The sequence below is a fragment of the Budorcas taxicolor genome, chromosome 1, assembly GCF_023091745.1.
Source record: "Budorcas taxicolor isolate Tak-1 chromosome 1, Takin1.1, whole genome shotgun sequence".
Taxonomy (NCBI): Eukaryota; Metazoa; Chordata; class Mammalia; order Artiodactyla; family Bovidae; genus Budorcas; species Budorcas taxicolor.
The window spans coordinates 1,179,522-1,194,787 of NC_068910.1; the positions used below are offsets into that span (position 1 = coordinate 1,179,522).

Sequence of the window (15,266 nt, forward strand, 5' to 3'; positions counted from 1 at the left end):
ACAGCTGCTCGGGCCCAAACCCCAGACTCCGCGTCCAGCGCCCCTCGCCCCGCCCAACGGCCCAAGGGCCTTAAACCTTATCGCTCCCCTCACACAGCCCTCCGCCAAGCAGGCCTGCTCTCCCCGGAGACCTCGGGCAGGCGCAGCGTCTGCCGCCGTCGCAACGGCGCCTCCTCCGGCAGGGGCCCCTGGACTCCCCCGGCCTCGCCCCCTCCCCACAGTCGGCGGGGCGCGCGCCCCAAGCGGCCGCGGGTTTGCTCGCTGAGCCCACAAAGGGACGCCCGTCGTCCCGCCGCCGCGCACTTGCCGGGCGCCAGGCACCCGGACGCCCCAGCACAGGCCGGCACTAAGGAGCTCATGGTCTACCCCCGCGAAACCGACCACCGCGGCCCTGAAGCGTGGGGCGACACGCCGGCCTGCGGAACGTCTTCCGGGTCCCGACACGCGGGGCCAACTGCGCAGGCGCACGCCCCCTTCCCGGCGGGCTCCGCGCCTCGCCCCGCCCGTCCGGCCTCACTCCCGACGGGCCGCGCGGCCCCGCTGCACGCCGGGAGTTGTGGTCTCGGCGCGGGCGGCGCGCGCGGGCGCGGCGCGTGGCAGGAAGCGGAAGCGGAAGCGGCCGCCGCGGCGCTAGCACTGACGTGTCTCTCGGCGAGGCGCGGCGCTCCGGAGCGGGCCCGGCGGCGGCGGAGCGGCACTCGCAGCGCGCGGAGCTGGACTGCGGCCCGGAGCCGAGCAGCCGCCGCCATGGGGAGTGAGTCCCTCGGGGCAACGCGGGCGCGGGCGCGACCCCGCTCCGCTGGCAGGGAAGCCCGCCCGGCCCCGCGCCCCTGCTCCCCGGGGCGGCGCGGGGCCCCCCCAGCCCTGACCCCCCTCTTGTCTCTCCCCCGACAGTCAAGTTCCTGGAAGTCATCAAGCCCTTCTGCGTCATCCTGCCCGAAATTCAGAAGCCGGAGCGGAAGGTGAGTTGCCGCAAGCCTCGGGGAGGGCGGCGGAGCGGCCCCGGCGCGCCGAGTGGGCGCCCCTTCCCCCGAGTCTGGTCCGGGCGGCGTGCTTTCCCCCGAGCCGCGCCGGGCTTCGGTTGGAGCGTGCTCTGTGGACGTTCCCCGGGTGGCCCGAACCGGGGGGTTGCGCTGCCCCGCCGAGGACCCTGGCCTGAGTGGAAGGCCTCGAGAGCCCCAGCCTCCGGTTCGAGCTCCTCTCCCTCCGCCCGCTCCAGGGAGCGGGTCGCCGGCTGTCCTCTTTCCTGGAGATGCGCTTTCTGTTCAGCTGCTGCGAGGAACTGAGAGCAGTAACTTTACTGTGTGTAACTGAGTCTGTGCCTTTTCGTGTGCCCTCACTGAACTGAGAATGAGGGCATATTGTGACCCGTGTCTTCACAGCAGGTTCATTGAAACATGAGAAGATAGGAATGTAGAGCTCTGTCGACTCTTTATCGAGAATTTTTGCACGTGCACAGCTTCAGGCCCGAACAGTGAGAGTTGCCGGTGTAAGCGAAGCCGTTAAACAAGGAAGAACAGCTTCAGAAGGGTTCTTACGGAGAATTAGTAGGAATATGTTTCTGTCCTCACCTTCTTTGCGTCTCCTCCACGGATGTGCTGGCTTTGAGGGGCTGGTATGCAAAGGTGTGTGTGTGTGTGTGTGCGCGCGCGCGCGCGCGTGTCCCCAGCACAGTAGAAAGGGCCTGGCTCTGGAGGCAGGCTCGCCTGGGATCCACCCTCACACAGCCTCTTCATGTGTGACCTTGGCCTTGTGTGTAACTGAGTGAGGTGGGAGAGCCGTAGAAATTTGTGCAAGGTACGGCAGTGGCTCCAAAAGGGATTAGCTCTGGAAGACATTGTGTCTGATGGCAGACTTGAAGGAAGAATAGACGTGTCCTTGAAGGAAAGGAATGGAATTCTGATGGCATAAGGAGTATGGAGTCTGCTAAGGCAGAAACGACCAGTGGTGGGAGGGCGTTCGGTATTGATAGAACAGAAAGGGTGGGCAGGGAGCCAGACAGATTAGAAAATTGCTCTGGGGTAGGGAAGAGGTTGAGAGGATTCTGCCAAGAGAGTGAACTCCAGACGTAGGGAGGCAAAACCGGGACAGTTTCTTGATGTTTTGCTGCTGAGTTTGGCTGCTTCCAGGAGAGGAGACTTGGTTATTTAAGAATGAGGAGTCCTGTAAAACTTGTCCACCGTCCCTCCCCGTAAAGAGTCGCTTCTAGCTCGTTATATGACCGGTCAGCCTGGCAGGGTGTTGCTTTCCTTGGCTGCCTCCTGATTTCCTGGTGGGAAGGGGCGCAGGGAGCATTCTCAAGAGGAAGAGCTCCGCGGACGCCCCTAGCTCCGCGTGGAGCGTCTCAGTGTCCAGTCTCCCCACCGTGGTGCGGTTGTCCTGTTGAGCCCTGCCCACCGTGGGCAGCGCAGAGGCGCTGTAGCCCTGAGCTGGCCGCAGAGCTGTGACCCCGGCTCCATGCTCACTTAGAACAAAGCTTAAAAGGTGCCTTTAAAGAACACGGTTTTGTTCACTTACTACCTTCACTCAGAAGGTGTTTCCGTGTTAAGATGCTCAGCCCACAGAACAGCGCCTGTGTTTTCTAAGCCTTTAAAGCCGTTCATCCTTGCTGTGCGGCCTGCAGGTGCTATGAAGACACTTAGGGTTCAGAGCAGAGGGGGCTTGGGCAGGGCGTCTCCCCAGTGATGCTTCTCAGTCACCTGTAAAATGATTCTGAATAGTCACCTGTCCTACTTACACACCAGAGGAGAGGTGAAAACTCTTGTTAAACAGCCGCTACCAGTAGTTAGTGAGTCGGTTGAATATGCAGTTCTCCGTCCTCCTCCGGTGTATATAACATCGGTTTGCCCTTGATTCATGGAGAATGCTGGAGATTACACAAACACGGGTTGCAGATTAGTTGACTCTAGCATAGCGAGATTCTGTCCATTACAAAACCCTGTCAAGTGAGAAGTGATGCTCCTGTGCCGTGAGGGCGGGTCTGGTTTAGGAACCTCTTTCTGTTGCAGCATTCTGTGACTGTGGGTCAGGTCGTACACTGTTCATTGTTGACCGTTAAGAGCGCAGGCTTTGTACTCAAATCCATGACACCTGTGGGATCCGCGAGTGAGGTTGCTTTGCGACCCCACGGACTGTAGTCCACCAGGCTCCTCCGTCCATGGGATTTTCCAGGCAAGAGTGCTGGAGTGGGTTGCCATTCCCTTCTCCAGGAGATCTTCCCGACCCAGGGACGGAACCCGGGTCTCCCGCGTTGTAGGCAGATGCTTTACCGTCTGAGCCACCGGGGAAGTCCATTTTTCTAAGCTTCAGTTTTCTTGTAAAAGCAAGGGTGGCGTTACGCAGTGTGAAGATTGAATGGGGTGACGCGTGTGCCGGTCTCTTTGCATCTGTGCCTTATGTACAGAAAGCCTTCCCCGGTGGCTCTGTGGCAGAGAGTCCGCCTGCAGCGCAGGAGACGTGGGTCCGACCCCCGGGTCGGGAAGACCCCCTGGAGGAGGAAATGGCGACCTGCTCCAGTCTCCTTGGCTGGGAGACTCCATGGCCAGAGGAGCCTGGCGGGCCACATTCCATGGGGCCACACAGCTGGGTGTGGCTGAGCACACACGCACGCACACTCGCGTTTGGTGCGTGGCGGGGCGCGTCCGCGGTTGCTCTCCTGTGAGCTGAGCAGGGCGCCTGGGCAGAGCCCCCCGTCGCTCTGCTTGTGGCGGCGCCCCGCCGGCCGGGCTCGCTCTGCCCCGAAGGTGACCCGCCGCCCTGGCCCGCTCTGCCCCGCTGCAGATCCAGTTCAAGGAGAAGGTGCTCTGGACTGCCATCACCCTCTTCATCTTCCTGGTGTGCTGCCAGGTAAGCCGGGCCCGGGGCCGCCGTCCGGGGCCCAGGCGGGGCACGGGGGCCGGGGGCATGTGCCTGGCTCCTCTCTGCTTGCTTCCAGATCCCCCTGTTTGGAATCATGTCTTCAGATTCAGCTGACCCTTTCTACTGGATGAGAGTGATCCTCGCCTCCAACAGAGGTAGGCTGACCCCTGCGCCCCATGCTGCGCGGGCTCGACTGGCCGCCTGCAGCTACCTGACAGGCTTGGCTTCACGTGGCGTCCAGAGTGTTAGAGAGTGTTCGCATGCCGTGCTAAGAACAGCCCTAGTGAGTGCTGGCTTCAGCTCCAGGCCCGTCACCCTGCTCAGAACTGCTTTGTATGCGGTACAAAGCCTGCAACGAGAAGACAAGTCGACGTGGTAGGGGTTTCTAAAACGTGGGAAGACTAGAGTGCCTTTTAAGCAGCTGAAATGATGACATGTCTCTCTCTCCCCTGTTTTGATAACATTCTTTAGAATGTGTAATTTGTTTTTCCGCTGTGTCTTGTCCGTATCTACGGGTTACATGTATGTGTCCAAAGAAATGAATGCACAGACAATGTACTGTATACTCTGAACAGTTACCTGTTTGGGGTGAGGGGGGATTTTGAATGTTTATGCTGGTACTGCTTTTGATTAACTCATTTTAAAAATATGGTTCAAACTAACTTCTAGATCAGTTGGAAGTATAGCTTGTTCTAGTGTAATGGAAATAGAGATTTACTCGAAACTAGATACAGTGGTATGGCCCTCATCTCCAGACGCTGGAAATTATTCTAACGTCACCCTTTTTGTTAACTGATGAAGAGACAAACTTATCTTCTCTGTACAACCAGCGTGAATCTGTTTTCGAGATCTCTGTACAACCAGCGTGAATCTGTTTTCGTGAATTTAAATGTAGCAGTCCGTTTAAGTGCCATGTGACTTGCTAAAAAGAATGGTACCTGGCGGACTAAACAGAATGAACTGACTTGCCCTCTCACTGCTGATATTTGGGGGCTTCCCTCTGACTTGAATGTTGAGGGCAGACTGAAGCGTGTGGGGCTTCTGCTGGGGCACACAGTCCAGCTGTGTGCGGTCATTTTCTTACCAGCGTTTTGCTTCTCCACACTGACGTCAGCTGTGTTTTGTCCCCCTTCCTAAGGCACGCTGATGGAGCTGGGCATCTCGCCCATTGTCACCTCCGGCCTCATCATGCAGCTCTTGGCTGGCGCCAAGATAATTGAGGTTGGTGACACCCCGAAAGACCGAGCCCTCTTCAACGGAGCCCAAAAGCGTAAGTGGGATTGTAAATGATGTTCAGATGTCTGTAGTTGAGAATTTGAATTTGCTACAAAGTTTGGGTCATCAACAATTGGCTTGGGGTTTTTTGGGGGGCGGGGTTGGCTGTCTTTGCAGGAGTGGGGGCATCGTTGCTGTAATCCCCTCGGCCCTCCAGCCCTGTGTGGCCTGTGTCAGCAAGAGGGCCCTTGGGAGGGGCTGGAGCAGGCAAAGGAAGGGCATCGCTGCCCAAGGCTGGAGGGCCCGCCCTCCACCATCACCCTGTCCTTCCCACTTAGAAGCAGAGCCGTGGTAAGAATTCATTTGAATATTGTGTGTGAAAAACCAGTGAGTGCCTAGCCAGTGGTAGTACCTGGCAGGGTGGTATTTCTCCTTGTGGGAGTTTAAGAGGATTCACTTTAGAGGAGTGGTGGTCCTCTCGGCTTAGCTCTGCCGTGTGCCAGCTGTGTGACTCTGGGCAGTTAGATGCAACTCGTGTCCCAGTTTCTTCACCTGTAAAAATGGGGAGAATGGCATTTTCCCAGTAGTAGATCATAAGCGGCACTTGTAACAATGACCAGTCATCACAGTTAACCAAGTTAAGCTGGACTGTGGATTGACAGGTATTAATCAGGAAACAATAATTACACTTTCCTGCCCAGCCGTGTTTCCTTCCACACCAGCGTGTTTTAAGATCTTAAGTTAGTAGGTTAAAGAGCTGAGCACAAAAGATTAATCTAGTTGACACTTGTCAGTTTCAGACACGAACCAGGATTTTAGAATATATATGTGCGTTATTTTTCAGAACTATAGATCGGCTGTTTTCTCTTTGGTCTTGGATTTTATAAAAACATTTTTTTCTGCCTTAAGAATTTGGTCTTATTGAGCACTTTTAAAAAGTCAGAAAGGGACTGTACCACAGGCACTGTGGAGTAGAATGTATATATCTTGGCGGGGGCGGCAAACTGAGCCGAAAAGCTGGAGTTGAGTCCCAGTCCCATACTGTAAGATCCGTGCAGCACCGTGGGATCCAGCGAAAACCTGTGGGTTCCGTCGTACATCCCAGTGGAATGAAGTGAATGATACAGGACCCAAGACTGTCCGTAAAAAGGAAAGCCTCCTTTCGGAGAGCTTCGGGAGAGCTGTGCAGCAGGGGAGCAGGCCGAGTAGGTTGGCGGCATGATGGGTTTTTCCTTAAATAATGCATTAAATACGAACCGGGAAGGCTCACCTGATCGCCGAGCCTGTGTTCGGTGCCCTGAAGCGCGAGCCTGTCTGGTGACCTGGGCGAGTGCTCCTGGAACCTGGGCCCCAGATGATGGCCGCAGGGTGGTGTGCAGGCTGGGGACGTCCCTGAGTTGCGTTCACATCTGTCCTGAGAAGCTGGGTGGTGATGCTTCAGGCCGTTCCCCCTGCCTGTCACTGAAAGGAGATGCGTCGAGCAGGAGGCGGAACTAAGAGCGCCCACGAGCTCTGTCCCGAGCTTGAGTCACCGAGCGTTGCTCTCGCTTTGTCGGTGTGGCCGAGCTCCCTGGGGGCAGGGTCTGTGGGCCTCACCTTTGTCCTCCTGGCGTGGAGCTGGCGTCTGGTCGCCGTGTCCTCCAGGACGGTGTGCTGGCCCCGGGCACGCAGCTCTCCTCTCGTCCACAGTGTTCGGCATGACCATCACCATCGGGCAGTCCATCGTGTACGTGATGACGGGGATGTATGGGGACCCGTCCGAGATGGGCGCCGGAGTCTGCCTGCTCATCACCATACAGGTAGTGCTGGGCCGGCCCCACGGCCGAGGCTCCCTCACGCCCGCCCCCGCCAGACAGCAGAGCTGAGGCAGGCTGAGAGAAGCTTCCTGAGAAGAGCCCGGGCCCTGTGCTCCCTTCTGAGTTCACAGAGGAGCCCCCAGCGGCGGGCGTGCCCTCTGCCTTCAGGGGCTCCCATGGAGAAGCCAGCTCCCAAGGAGGGGCAGAACCAGGCTGTGGGGAGCACTCAGGCAGTCTCTCTAGGTTTCTGTACCTTTTTATTTCTTAATACCGACAGCTCTTTGTGGCTGGCCTGATTGTTCTGCTTCTGGATGAACTGCTGCAAAAGGGGTACGGCTTGGGCTCTGGGATCTCCCTGTTCATCGCCACAAACATCTGTGAGACCATCGTGTGGAAGGCGTTCAGCCCCACCACCGTCAACACCGGCCGAGGTGAGGCCCCGGTGCCCGCGGACCCCCATTTCAGGGGAGAGGCGCCCCGTGGACAGGTTTCAGTGAATAGCACCTGCGCTCCCCCATTTCAGGGGAGAGGCGCCCCGTGGACGGGGTTCGGTGTACAGCACCCGCGCGCCCCCGTTTCAGGGGAGAGGCGCCCGTGGGCAGGGTTCGCTGAACAGCACGTGCGCGCCCCCGTTTCAAGGAAGAAGGTCGGTCTTAGGTGCGTCACTTCTGATTGGTCTGCGCGTGTGTCTGTGAAGGTTCTGAAGACACGGGTTTCTGCTGACCCCGATATGTTCGTGGCATGGTTCTCCTGGAGAGCACGCTGCAAACACTGGCCCCTCCGAGACAGCCAGCCCCGCCTCGCTTAGCACAGCCTGGCCGTCACTGCCCAGGCGGGGCAGCTCTCCAGCAGGGCTTCCCCGGTGGACACCCAGTTGCTTCCAGCTTCTGCAAGGGGCAGCTTTGTAAAAGAGGCAGGGATGTGGGCGCTCGCAAGCTGAGCTCAGATCCTGGCCACGCCGTTGGCTGCCAGGATTAAATGACAAATACCAGGAGCTTACGGGGCCTAGGCTCACAGCAGGTGCATGGTGAATGTAAGGCTACCGAGGGTGTGTTCAAGAAAAAGTTCTGAACATTCAGGGAAGTGTGACTTACTAGGAAAGGTTCCTTCATCACTAAATGCGTTATTCACTCAGGAGAGGCCCAGGAGAAGCAAACGTTTGCACACGTTTGTTTTCTGTCAAGTAAGTGCCGGAGACAACCGCTGGCCTCCAGAACCCACATAATCTTGTTAGACTGAAATAGGTCCCCACACCAGTGGAGGCCGCTCCTGCTCTTTCCCTTGAGCTGCTGGTGGGCGTGCTCTGTTCGTTGGTGCTCTTCCTGGCTCTGCTGCTGGCCTGCCCCCGCGGACGCTCGGGGGGCCTGAGTGCCAACAGCAACCAGCCGTGAGTGGGCACATGCGTTGTCCCCCTGGCTTGGCTTTGGGGTGAGGAGCAGAGCGCCTGAGCCTGCCTTGTCGGGACAGCTTGACCACAGCTGGGTGCTGTGCTGCCAGGGAGCCCCCAGGGGCGTGGGGTGGGCAGCTCTGAGCCCCTCAGGCAGGACCGCTTAAACCGGAGCTCCGCAGACACAGCCGTTCAGACGTTGAAAGTGTTAGTCACTCAGTCACGTCTGCCCCTTTGCAACCCCATGGACTGTAGCCCGCCAGGCTCCTCTGCCTATGGGATTCGCCAGGCAAGAATCCTGGAGCAGGCTGCCACTTCTGGACGGCACTTTCTCGACCCAGGGATGGAACCCTTGTCTCGTGCGTTACAGGCTGACTCTTTGCTGGCAGAGCCACCAGGGAAACCTGGTGCCCCACACGCCTGATGTCCCTTGACTCTCACGCCGCAGAAGTGAGATCAGTTAATTCAAACGGAAGGCCAGCCCCGCTGCAGGGGGGTCTGCAGAACAGAGACGAGGGCTGAGGCCCCGCTGTGGTTCCCAGAGCAGCGCCGTGTGCCCCGGAGCCGGCCCCGTTCTCGGTTCCGGCCTCCAGGCTGCTCAGGGCCGCCCTGAGCTCCCTCTGCCTTCGCCCGTGACAGGAATGGAGTTTGAGGGCGCCATCATCGCGCTCTTCCACCTGCTGGCCACCCGCACCGACAAGGTCCGAGCCCTGCGGGAGGCCTTCTACCGCCAGAACCTCCCCAACCTCATGAACCTCATCGCCACCATCTTCGTCTTCGCGGTGGTCATCTATTTCCAGGTGGGTTCAGAGCCAGCCCTGGGGAGGCAGGAGGGTCTGCATTTCCCGTGCCCACACCCCCGGGTGGCGTGAACCATCGCATCACAGTGAAGCGAGCAGCTGGCATCTGACGGAGGGCGCTCCGTGGACTCACGGGACCCTGCCTGAACTGACAGGCTGAGGCAGAGCTGACGTCTCACGGTCTTAATTCAAGAAAAGTGAGAGTTGGCGCAGTCTGAGCCCTTGCTGCCGCTCGCCCAGGCTTGCGGGTGGCTGTAGGCGCGGCTGCCTGTCCTCACGAGAGCGGTCCACACTTGCGCTGTGAGTCTGCGCGACTCTGGACAGGACTCGGCTGCCTGTTGCTCTGCTGTAGTCGGTCAGCCGCTCTGTCCTGACACACGCGTGCTGAGGGCTGAGCACGGCTGCTCCGTTAGGTGATGCGGTTAATGACAAGCTGGCTCCTCGGGGTCTTGGGGTTTGATTGTTGAGGTTTTATTTTAAATATTCTGAACTCCGTTCTAGGCACTGGGGGATTGTTTTTTTTTAAAAAAAAAAACACACACACACAAAGGAAGCCTTTTTTATTTTTGAAGGGTTTCAGAGGGACAGGTTGTGTTCATAGAAAAGTAGAGAAGCTTAGCTTCTCTGCAGTGAGTGAGAGCATCCGAGAAGGGCGCTGTGGGCGTGGGGCTCGTCCGGGGCTGCCGTGGAAGCAGGGCATCCGAGAAGGGCGCTGTGGGCGTGGGGCTCGTCCGGGGCTGCCGTGGAAGCAGGGAGGACACTGGCCACCCGCTGATGGCACTTCCTGTGTTCCACGTTGGTGCACCTGTAATGCAGGGGACTTTGTTTTCTGACAGAAACGCTGCTGTGCTTGGGTGCATTTTAAGCAGCTTTTCTGGACTCTTCTGTCCATTTGCTCCTGAGTGTGGGGCGGGGAAGGGCCGTGGAGGCCCGGGTCTGAGCCCTGCGCGAGGCTCGAGCGCGCGGTGAGAACCTCGCCTCTGCTTGGCTCCTCAGGGCTTCCGCGTCGACCTGCCCATCAAGTCGGCGCGCTACCGGGGCCAGTACAACACCTACCCCATCAAGCTCTTCTACACGTCCAACATCCCCATCATCCTGCAGTCCGCCCTCGTGTCCAACCTGTACGTCATCTCCCAGATGCTGTCTGCCCGCTTCAGCGGCAACCTGCTGGTCAGCCTGCTGGGCACCTGGTCTGTAAGTGCGGCCGCCCCAGGAGCCCGTGCGGGGCCGGACGCCGGGTGTGAGGCTCTGGCTGGGCCATGCTGGCGCCCGTGTGCCTCGCTCACGGCCAGCGCCGTTTACCCTGAGATGCTTTCTGGTTGTGCCTGGCACCGGTTCAGGGACGTTTCTTTGGGGTGGGACAGCTGCCCCGAGGGCCCCTGCTCTCTGTGCTGAGGTGGGGTGACGAGCGGCGCTCACCGCTCCCTGAAACCCCCCCAGGACAGCTCCTCCGGCGGGCCGGCGCGGGCCTACCCCGTGGGGGGCCTCTGCTACTACCTGTCCCCGCCCGAGTCGTTGGGCTCTGTCTTGGAAGACCCCGTCCACGCCGCGGTGTACATCGTGTTCATGCTGGGCTCCTGTGCCTTCTTCTCCAAGACGTGGATCGAGGTCTCGGGCTCCTCCGCCAAGGACGTGAGTAGCGTGGGCAGCCTCTGGGAGGCGTTGACGCAGGACCAGCGTCCTCGCCTGCGGCTGGGGCGAGGGCTCGGCTTGGCCCTCCTCCGGGGATGGGCCTCTGAACGCACAGAGCAGTTAGGCCTTGCCAGGGCCAGTTCCAAAGCGTTAGCGACCGTGGCCAGACCCCGGGTGGATGGACCCGTGCTCGTCTGGGAAGCAGCAGGCAGGGTGAGCTAGGCTTTCCGTTCCGCCTCCTGGGCGGCGGCTGCACAGCGCATGCGGGTGCTGGGGGCGCCTGCGCCTCATGGCGTGCCGAGCGTCTGCCTGGGCTTGGACTCGGGCCCCCCGGGTGGGCCCTGGGCTTGGACTCGGGCCCCCCGGGTGGGCCCTGGGCTTGGACTCGGGCCCCCCGGGTGGGCCCTGGGCTTGGACTCACGTCCTCCCGGGTGGGCCCTGGGCTTGGACTCGGGCCCTCCGGGTGGGCCCTGGGCTTGGACTCGGGCCCCCCTGGGTGGGCCCTGGGCTTGGACTCGGGTCCTCCCGGGTGGGCCCTGGGCTTGGACTCACGTCCTCCCGGGTGGGCCCTGGGCTTGGACTCGGGCCCCCCCGGGTGGGCCCTGGGCTTGGACTCACGTCCTCCCGGGTGGGCCCTGGGCTTGGACTCAGGTCCTCCCGGGTGGGCCCTGGGCTTGGACTCAGGTCCTCCCGGGTGGGCCCTGGGCTTGGACTCGGGCCCCCCGGGTGGGTCCTGGGCTTGGACTCGGGCCCCCCCGGGTGGGCCCTGGGCTTGGACTCGGGCCCTCCCGGGTGGGTCCTGGGCTTGGACTCGGGCCCCCCCGGGTGGGCCCTGGGCTTGGACTCACGTCCTCCCGGGTGGGCCCTGGGCTTGGACTCACGTCCTCCCGGGTGGGCCCTGGGCTTGGACTCACGTCCTCCCGGGTGGGCCCTGGGCTTGGACTCGGGTCCTCCCGGGTGGGCCCTGGGCTTGGACTCGGGCCCCCCCGGGTGGGCCCTGGGCTTGGACTCACGTCCTCCCGGGTGGGCCCTGGGCTTGGACTCACGTCCTCCCGGGTGGGCCCTGGGCTTGGACTCGGGCCCTCCGGGTGGGCCCTGGGCTTGGACTCGGGTCCCCCCGGGTGGGCCCTGGGCTTGGACTCGGGCCCCCCCGGGTGGGCCCTGGGCTTGGACTCGGGCCCCCCCGGGTGGGCCCTGGGCTTGGACTCGGGGCCCTCCCGGGTGGGCCCTGGGCTTGGACTCACATCCTCCCGGGTGGGCCCTGGGCTTGGACTCACGTCGTCCCGGGTGGGCCCTGGGCTTGGACTCGGGCCCCCCCGGGTGGGCCCTGGGCTTGGACTCAGGCCCCCGGGTGGGCGTCACGCAGGTCGCAAAGCAGCTGAAGGAGCAGCAGATGGTGATGAGGGGCCACCGAGAGACGTCCATGGTCCACGAGCTCAACCGGTGAGCGCCGGCGCTGGGGCTGCGGGGGCCGGGGGGCCAGCTCGGCGCCTCAGCCCCCCCGCGGAGGGGCAGCCCGGGCGGGGAGACCGGGGCTTGTGGGGGGTCGGGCGTCTCGGGGGCGTCCCAGTGCAGCTGAGGTCAGAGAGGCCGGTGTGTGGGAGGCCCGTGCTGGAGGCCACGAGCCCCGGGCAGGGCGAGGGGGCTGCGCTCAGGGGTGGGAGGGCGAGGGGGCTGCGGCAGTCTGCAGGCCTCTCCCCTCATGGTGAGGCTGCCCCGTGGGCAGCAGGGTGGGCCAGAGTGAGCGCCGTAGACCCTTAAGCCACCTTATTTCAGCTCGCTCTCCCTCCGCACATGAACGAACGCACGCACGAGTGTGACTGGCTTCCTGCAGAGCTGATTCCAGGGTCAGTGTCCTCAGTCAGGGCCAGGTCCGTCTCGGGGACCACAGCTCACCTGCCTCAACCACAGGAAGTCAGCGTGGCAGATGCCGGGTCATTTTGTGCCGCGGTTCATGGAGTCGCCAAGAGTCGGACACGACTGAGCGACTGAACTGAGCTGAACAGAGCGGGTGGGCCGTTCGTTCGTTCCTTTAAGAATTTTAGATTTATAGTGCTGTTCAGAAGAAATACAACGAAAAGTCACGAGGAGACGTTTTATGTTCCTGTCTCCAAAGCTTTTGTGACGCTTCCAACGTCTCAGTTTGGACTGGTCCTGCTTGAGTAGCTGCCAGTGACTTGTGTGCAAACTCACTAGACAGCAAGCCCTAGTCTAGACCGCTAGGCTGCCTGAGCAGACGAAACCCGATGGGGTCGTGGAGTGACCCTGAGGGGGTCGGGGTCCTCAGGCAGAGGTAAGCGGGTTGCTGCACAGCTGCTCCCGCAGCCTGGGTCAGGCCCGAGGACTCCGGGCGGCCTGTGGCTGATGCGTGCCCCTCCCCAGGTACATCCCCACGGCCGCGGCCTTCGGCGGGCTGTGCATCGGAGCCCTGTCGGTTCTGGCTGACTTCCTGGGCGCCATCGGGTCTGGAACCGGGATCCTGCTCGCCGTCACCATCATCTACCAGTACTTCGAGATCTTCGTGAAGGAGCAGAGCGAGGTCGGCAGCATGGGGGCCCTGCTGTTCTGAGCTGTGGCTCCCAGAGCCGGCAGAGGCGGCGTGCCCCACCACGGCCGAGAGGGGACGGAGGAGCCGCGCTGCAGGAGCTCGTCTCAGGCACTGCTGAGGCGCAGGGACTTCGGTTCAGTTGTGTGTTTGAGTTTCATATTCTTTTCATTCCACTTTGTAAAATGCTAGAAATTTTCCAGTTTAAAATTCTGCTTTTTGCTCTGGCATTGGCGGCGGAGCTGTAGAAGTGGGGTCTTGGTCAGCTGACCGCCAGCGGCGGGGCTGGGCTGCCAGCGGCCCCGGTGTCCACGCCACTTCTGCGCTAGCCTTTGCACCTTCTCAGTGTTGCTGGCGACCGCAGCAGTCTCGGCTGCGCCACTCGAAGGGAGCATCTCGTTGGTTAGAAGCACAAATACTGTTGAAACGTCTCTGTCTCGGGGCAGGAGGGCAGGCCCCCGGCAATAGGCTTTTCTGGTGCCTGATGGCAGCTCACCGGCGCGTGCCCGTCACAGTCCGGCCAGAACATCTGGTTTAAAACGGTTTCTCTGGAAGACAATCATTTTCCCTTTTGAAATTAGTTCTTTAGGACACAGTTTCTTCTAAACTAGAGAGAGGAATTTCCAGAAGACCCTTCTGGCCCATCTGTGCGTCTTTCTGTTGGCTGACCGGGTGTCCTCAGTGGTGGAGCCGGGCTGTGAGCCACAGCTCTGCAGCCGCACCGGGCTGAGCTCGGTCCGTTGTGCGGAGGACCCTGGGCTGCCAGCGGTCCAGTTGCCCTGGGCATCACTGAACTTGCTCTCCGTGCTGCGTCCCCACCACCCGCCCCTCAAGAGGGGAAGAGCTGTGGCCGGCCCCACACACTACCTTCTAGGCTGAAGACTTCCCATTTGTATTTTTTTAGAACATTTTTACTGTATTTAGGACCAAACACAAGTGAAGTAAATGACGGGATGCCTCTGATCTCCACTGTCACCAGAACCGCCCAGCAGATCCACGGTGACATCACGGTCAGACATTGGTTTTTTGCTAAGTTTCGCCCATGTTTGATATAAAAAGACAGTTATGTCTGAGACAAATTCTGTTTGCAATAATAGGGGACCTAGATCTTAGGAATTACCACCTTCTCAAAGGCCTTTAGGGAAGCCCCTCTTGGGGACCAGCAGAGTTAGGTGCTGCAGCCTGAGGGGTGCTCCCTGGAGGGAGCCCCCTGGATGCATACTGCCCCTTGGAGACCAGACCCCACCAGCAGCAGGCAGAGAGCCGGTAGAGGCGGCAAGTTTGGCGCCCATCCGAGTCCAAGGGGCTCCGAGACTCACTGGCTGTGCTGCCCGGGGAACAGACCGACCGAGGGACGAGGGGACTTGCCCGGCACCACCTGGCGAGTGGACAGCAGAGCCAGGATGGGCCTTAGCCCGTCCCCCCTCGGCCAGGGCACCCACCGCACCACACGCGGCCTTGTCCGACCCAGTCCCACAGGGAGATCTGCCCCCCGCAGCCCGGCTGCAGCCTCTGACCATGCATGGCTCGGGCGCCTGACCCGCAGTCACTGGTCATGGAGGCGGGCTGACCCTGACTTCCAGGGGACTGTCACTGTGGACGCCCAAGCGGCATAACTGAGATAAGGTGAATAAGAAACAAATAAAGCCAACTTTTTACAAGCTGCCTGGTGGTGGTCTCTTGGTTTTCAGTTCTGTTGCCGAAGCCAGTGAGGAAGGCGTGGCCTTGTCTGCCTTCGGGGGCACAGGGCTGGTGTGAGACGTGAGTCCTCGTTGTGCACGGAGTGCCCAGTGCTCCCCCTCGGTGGGAACCTGGAAAGCTCCGTTGTCCAGGTGTGCCGCGCGCGTGCGGGCCACTCCAGCCCCTCCAGGAACGGGCGGTGGGCCGACTGCAGCTTCCAGCACTTCGAGTCCAGGCCTTGGCTGCGGCGCGTGTCCTTCCCCACCTGGTGGCTGACAGACCGTCCCCTCGGCGGTCTCCACTCCGCCCTGGACCCCCAGCACTGGAGGCAGCGGTGCCAGGTGCGATGGCTG

General features: G+C 60.9%; 1 protein-coding gene across 1 annotated transcript; it reads left to right on the forward strand.

The window, feature by feature from the left end:
* Positions 1-648: 648 nt before the first annotated feature.
* Positions 649-14,892, forward strand: SEC61A1 (SEC61 translocon subunit alpha 1). Its single transcript, XM_052658722.1, has 12 exons — positions 649-754; positions 895-962; positions 3,781-3,846; positions 3,935-4,013; positions 4,997-5,128; positions 6,763-6,872; positions 7,147-7,300; positions 8,896-9,056; positions 10,053-10,250; positions 10,497-10,688; positions 12,055-12,131; positions 13,071-14,892. Exons 1-12 carry the CDS (start codon positions 748-750, stop codon positions 13,255-13,257), a joined length of 1,431 nt encoding a protein of 476 aa, XP_052514682.1. The 5' UTR covers positions 649-747; the 3' UTR covers positions 13,258-14,892.
* The last annotated feature ends 374 nt before the right edge of the window (positions 14,893-15,266 follow it).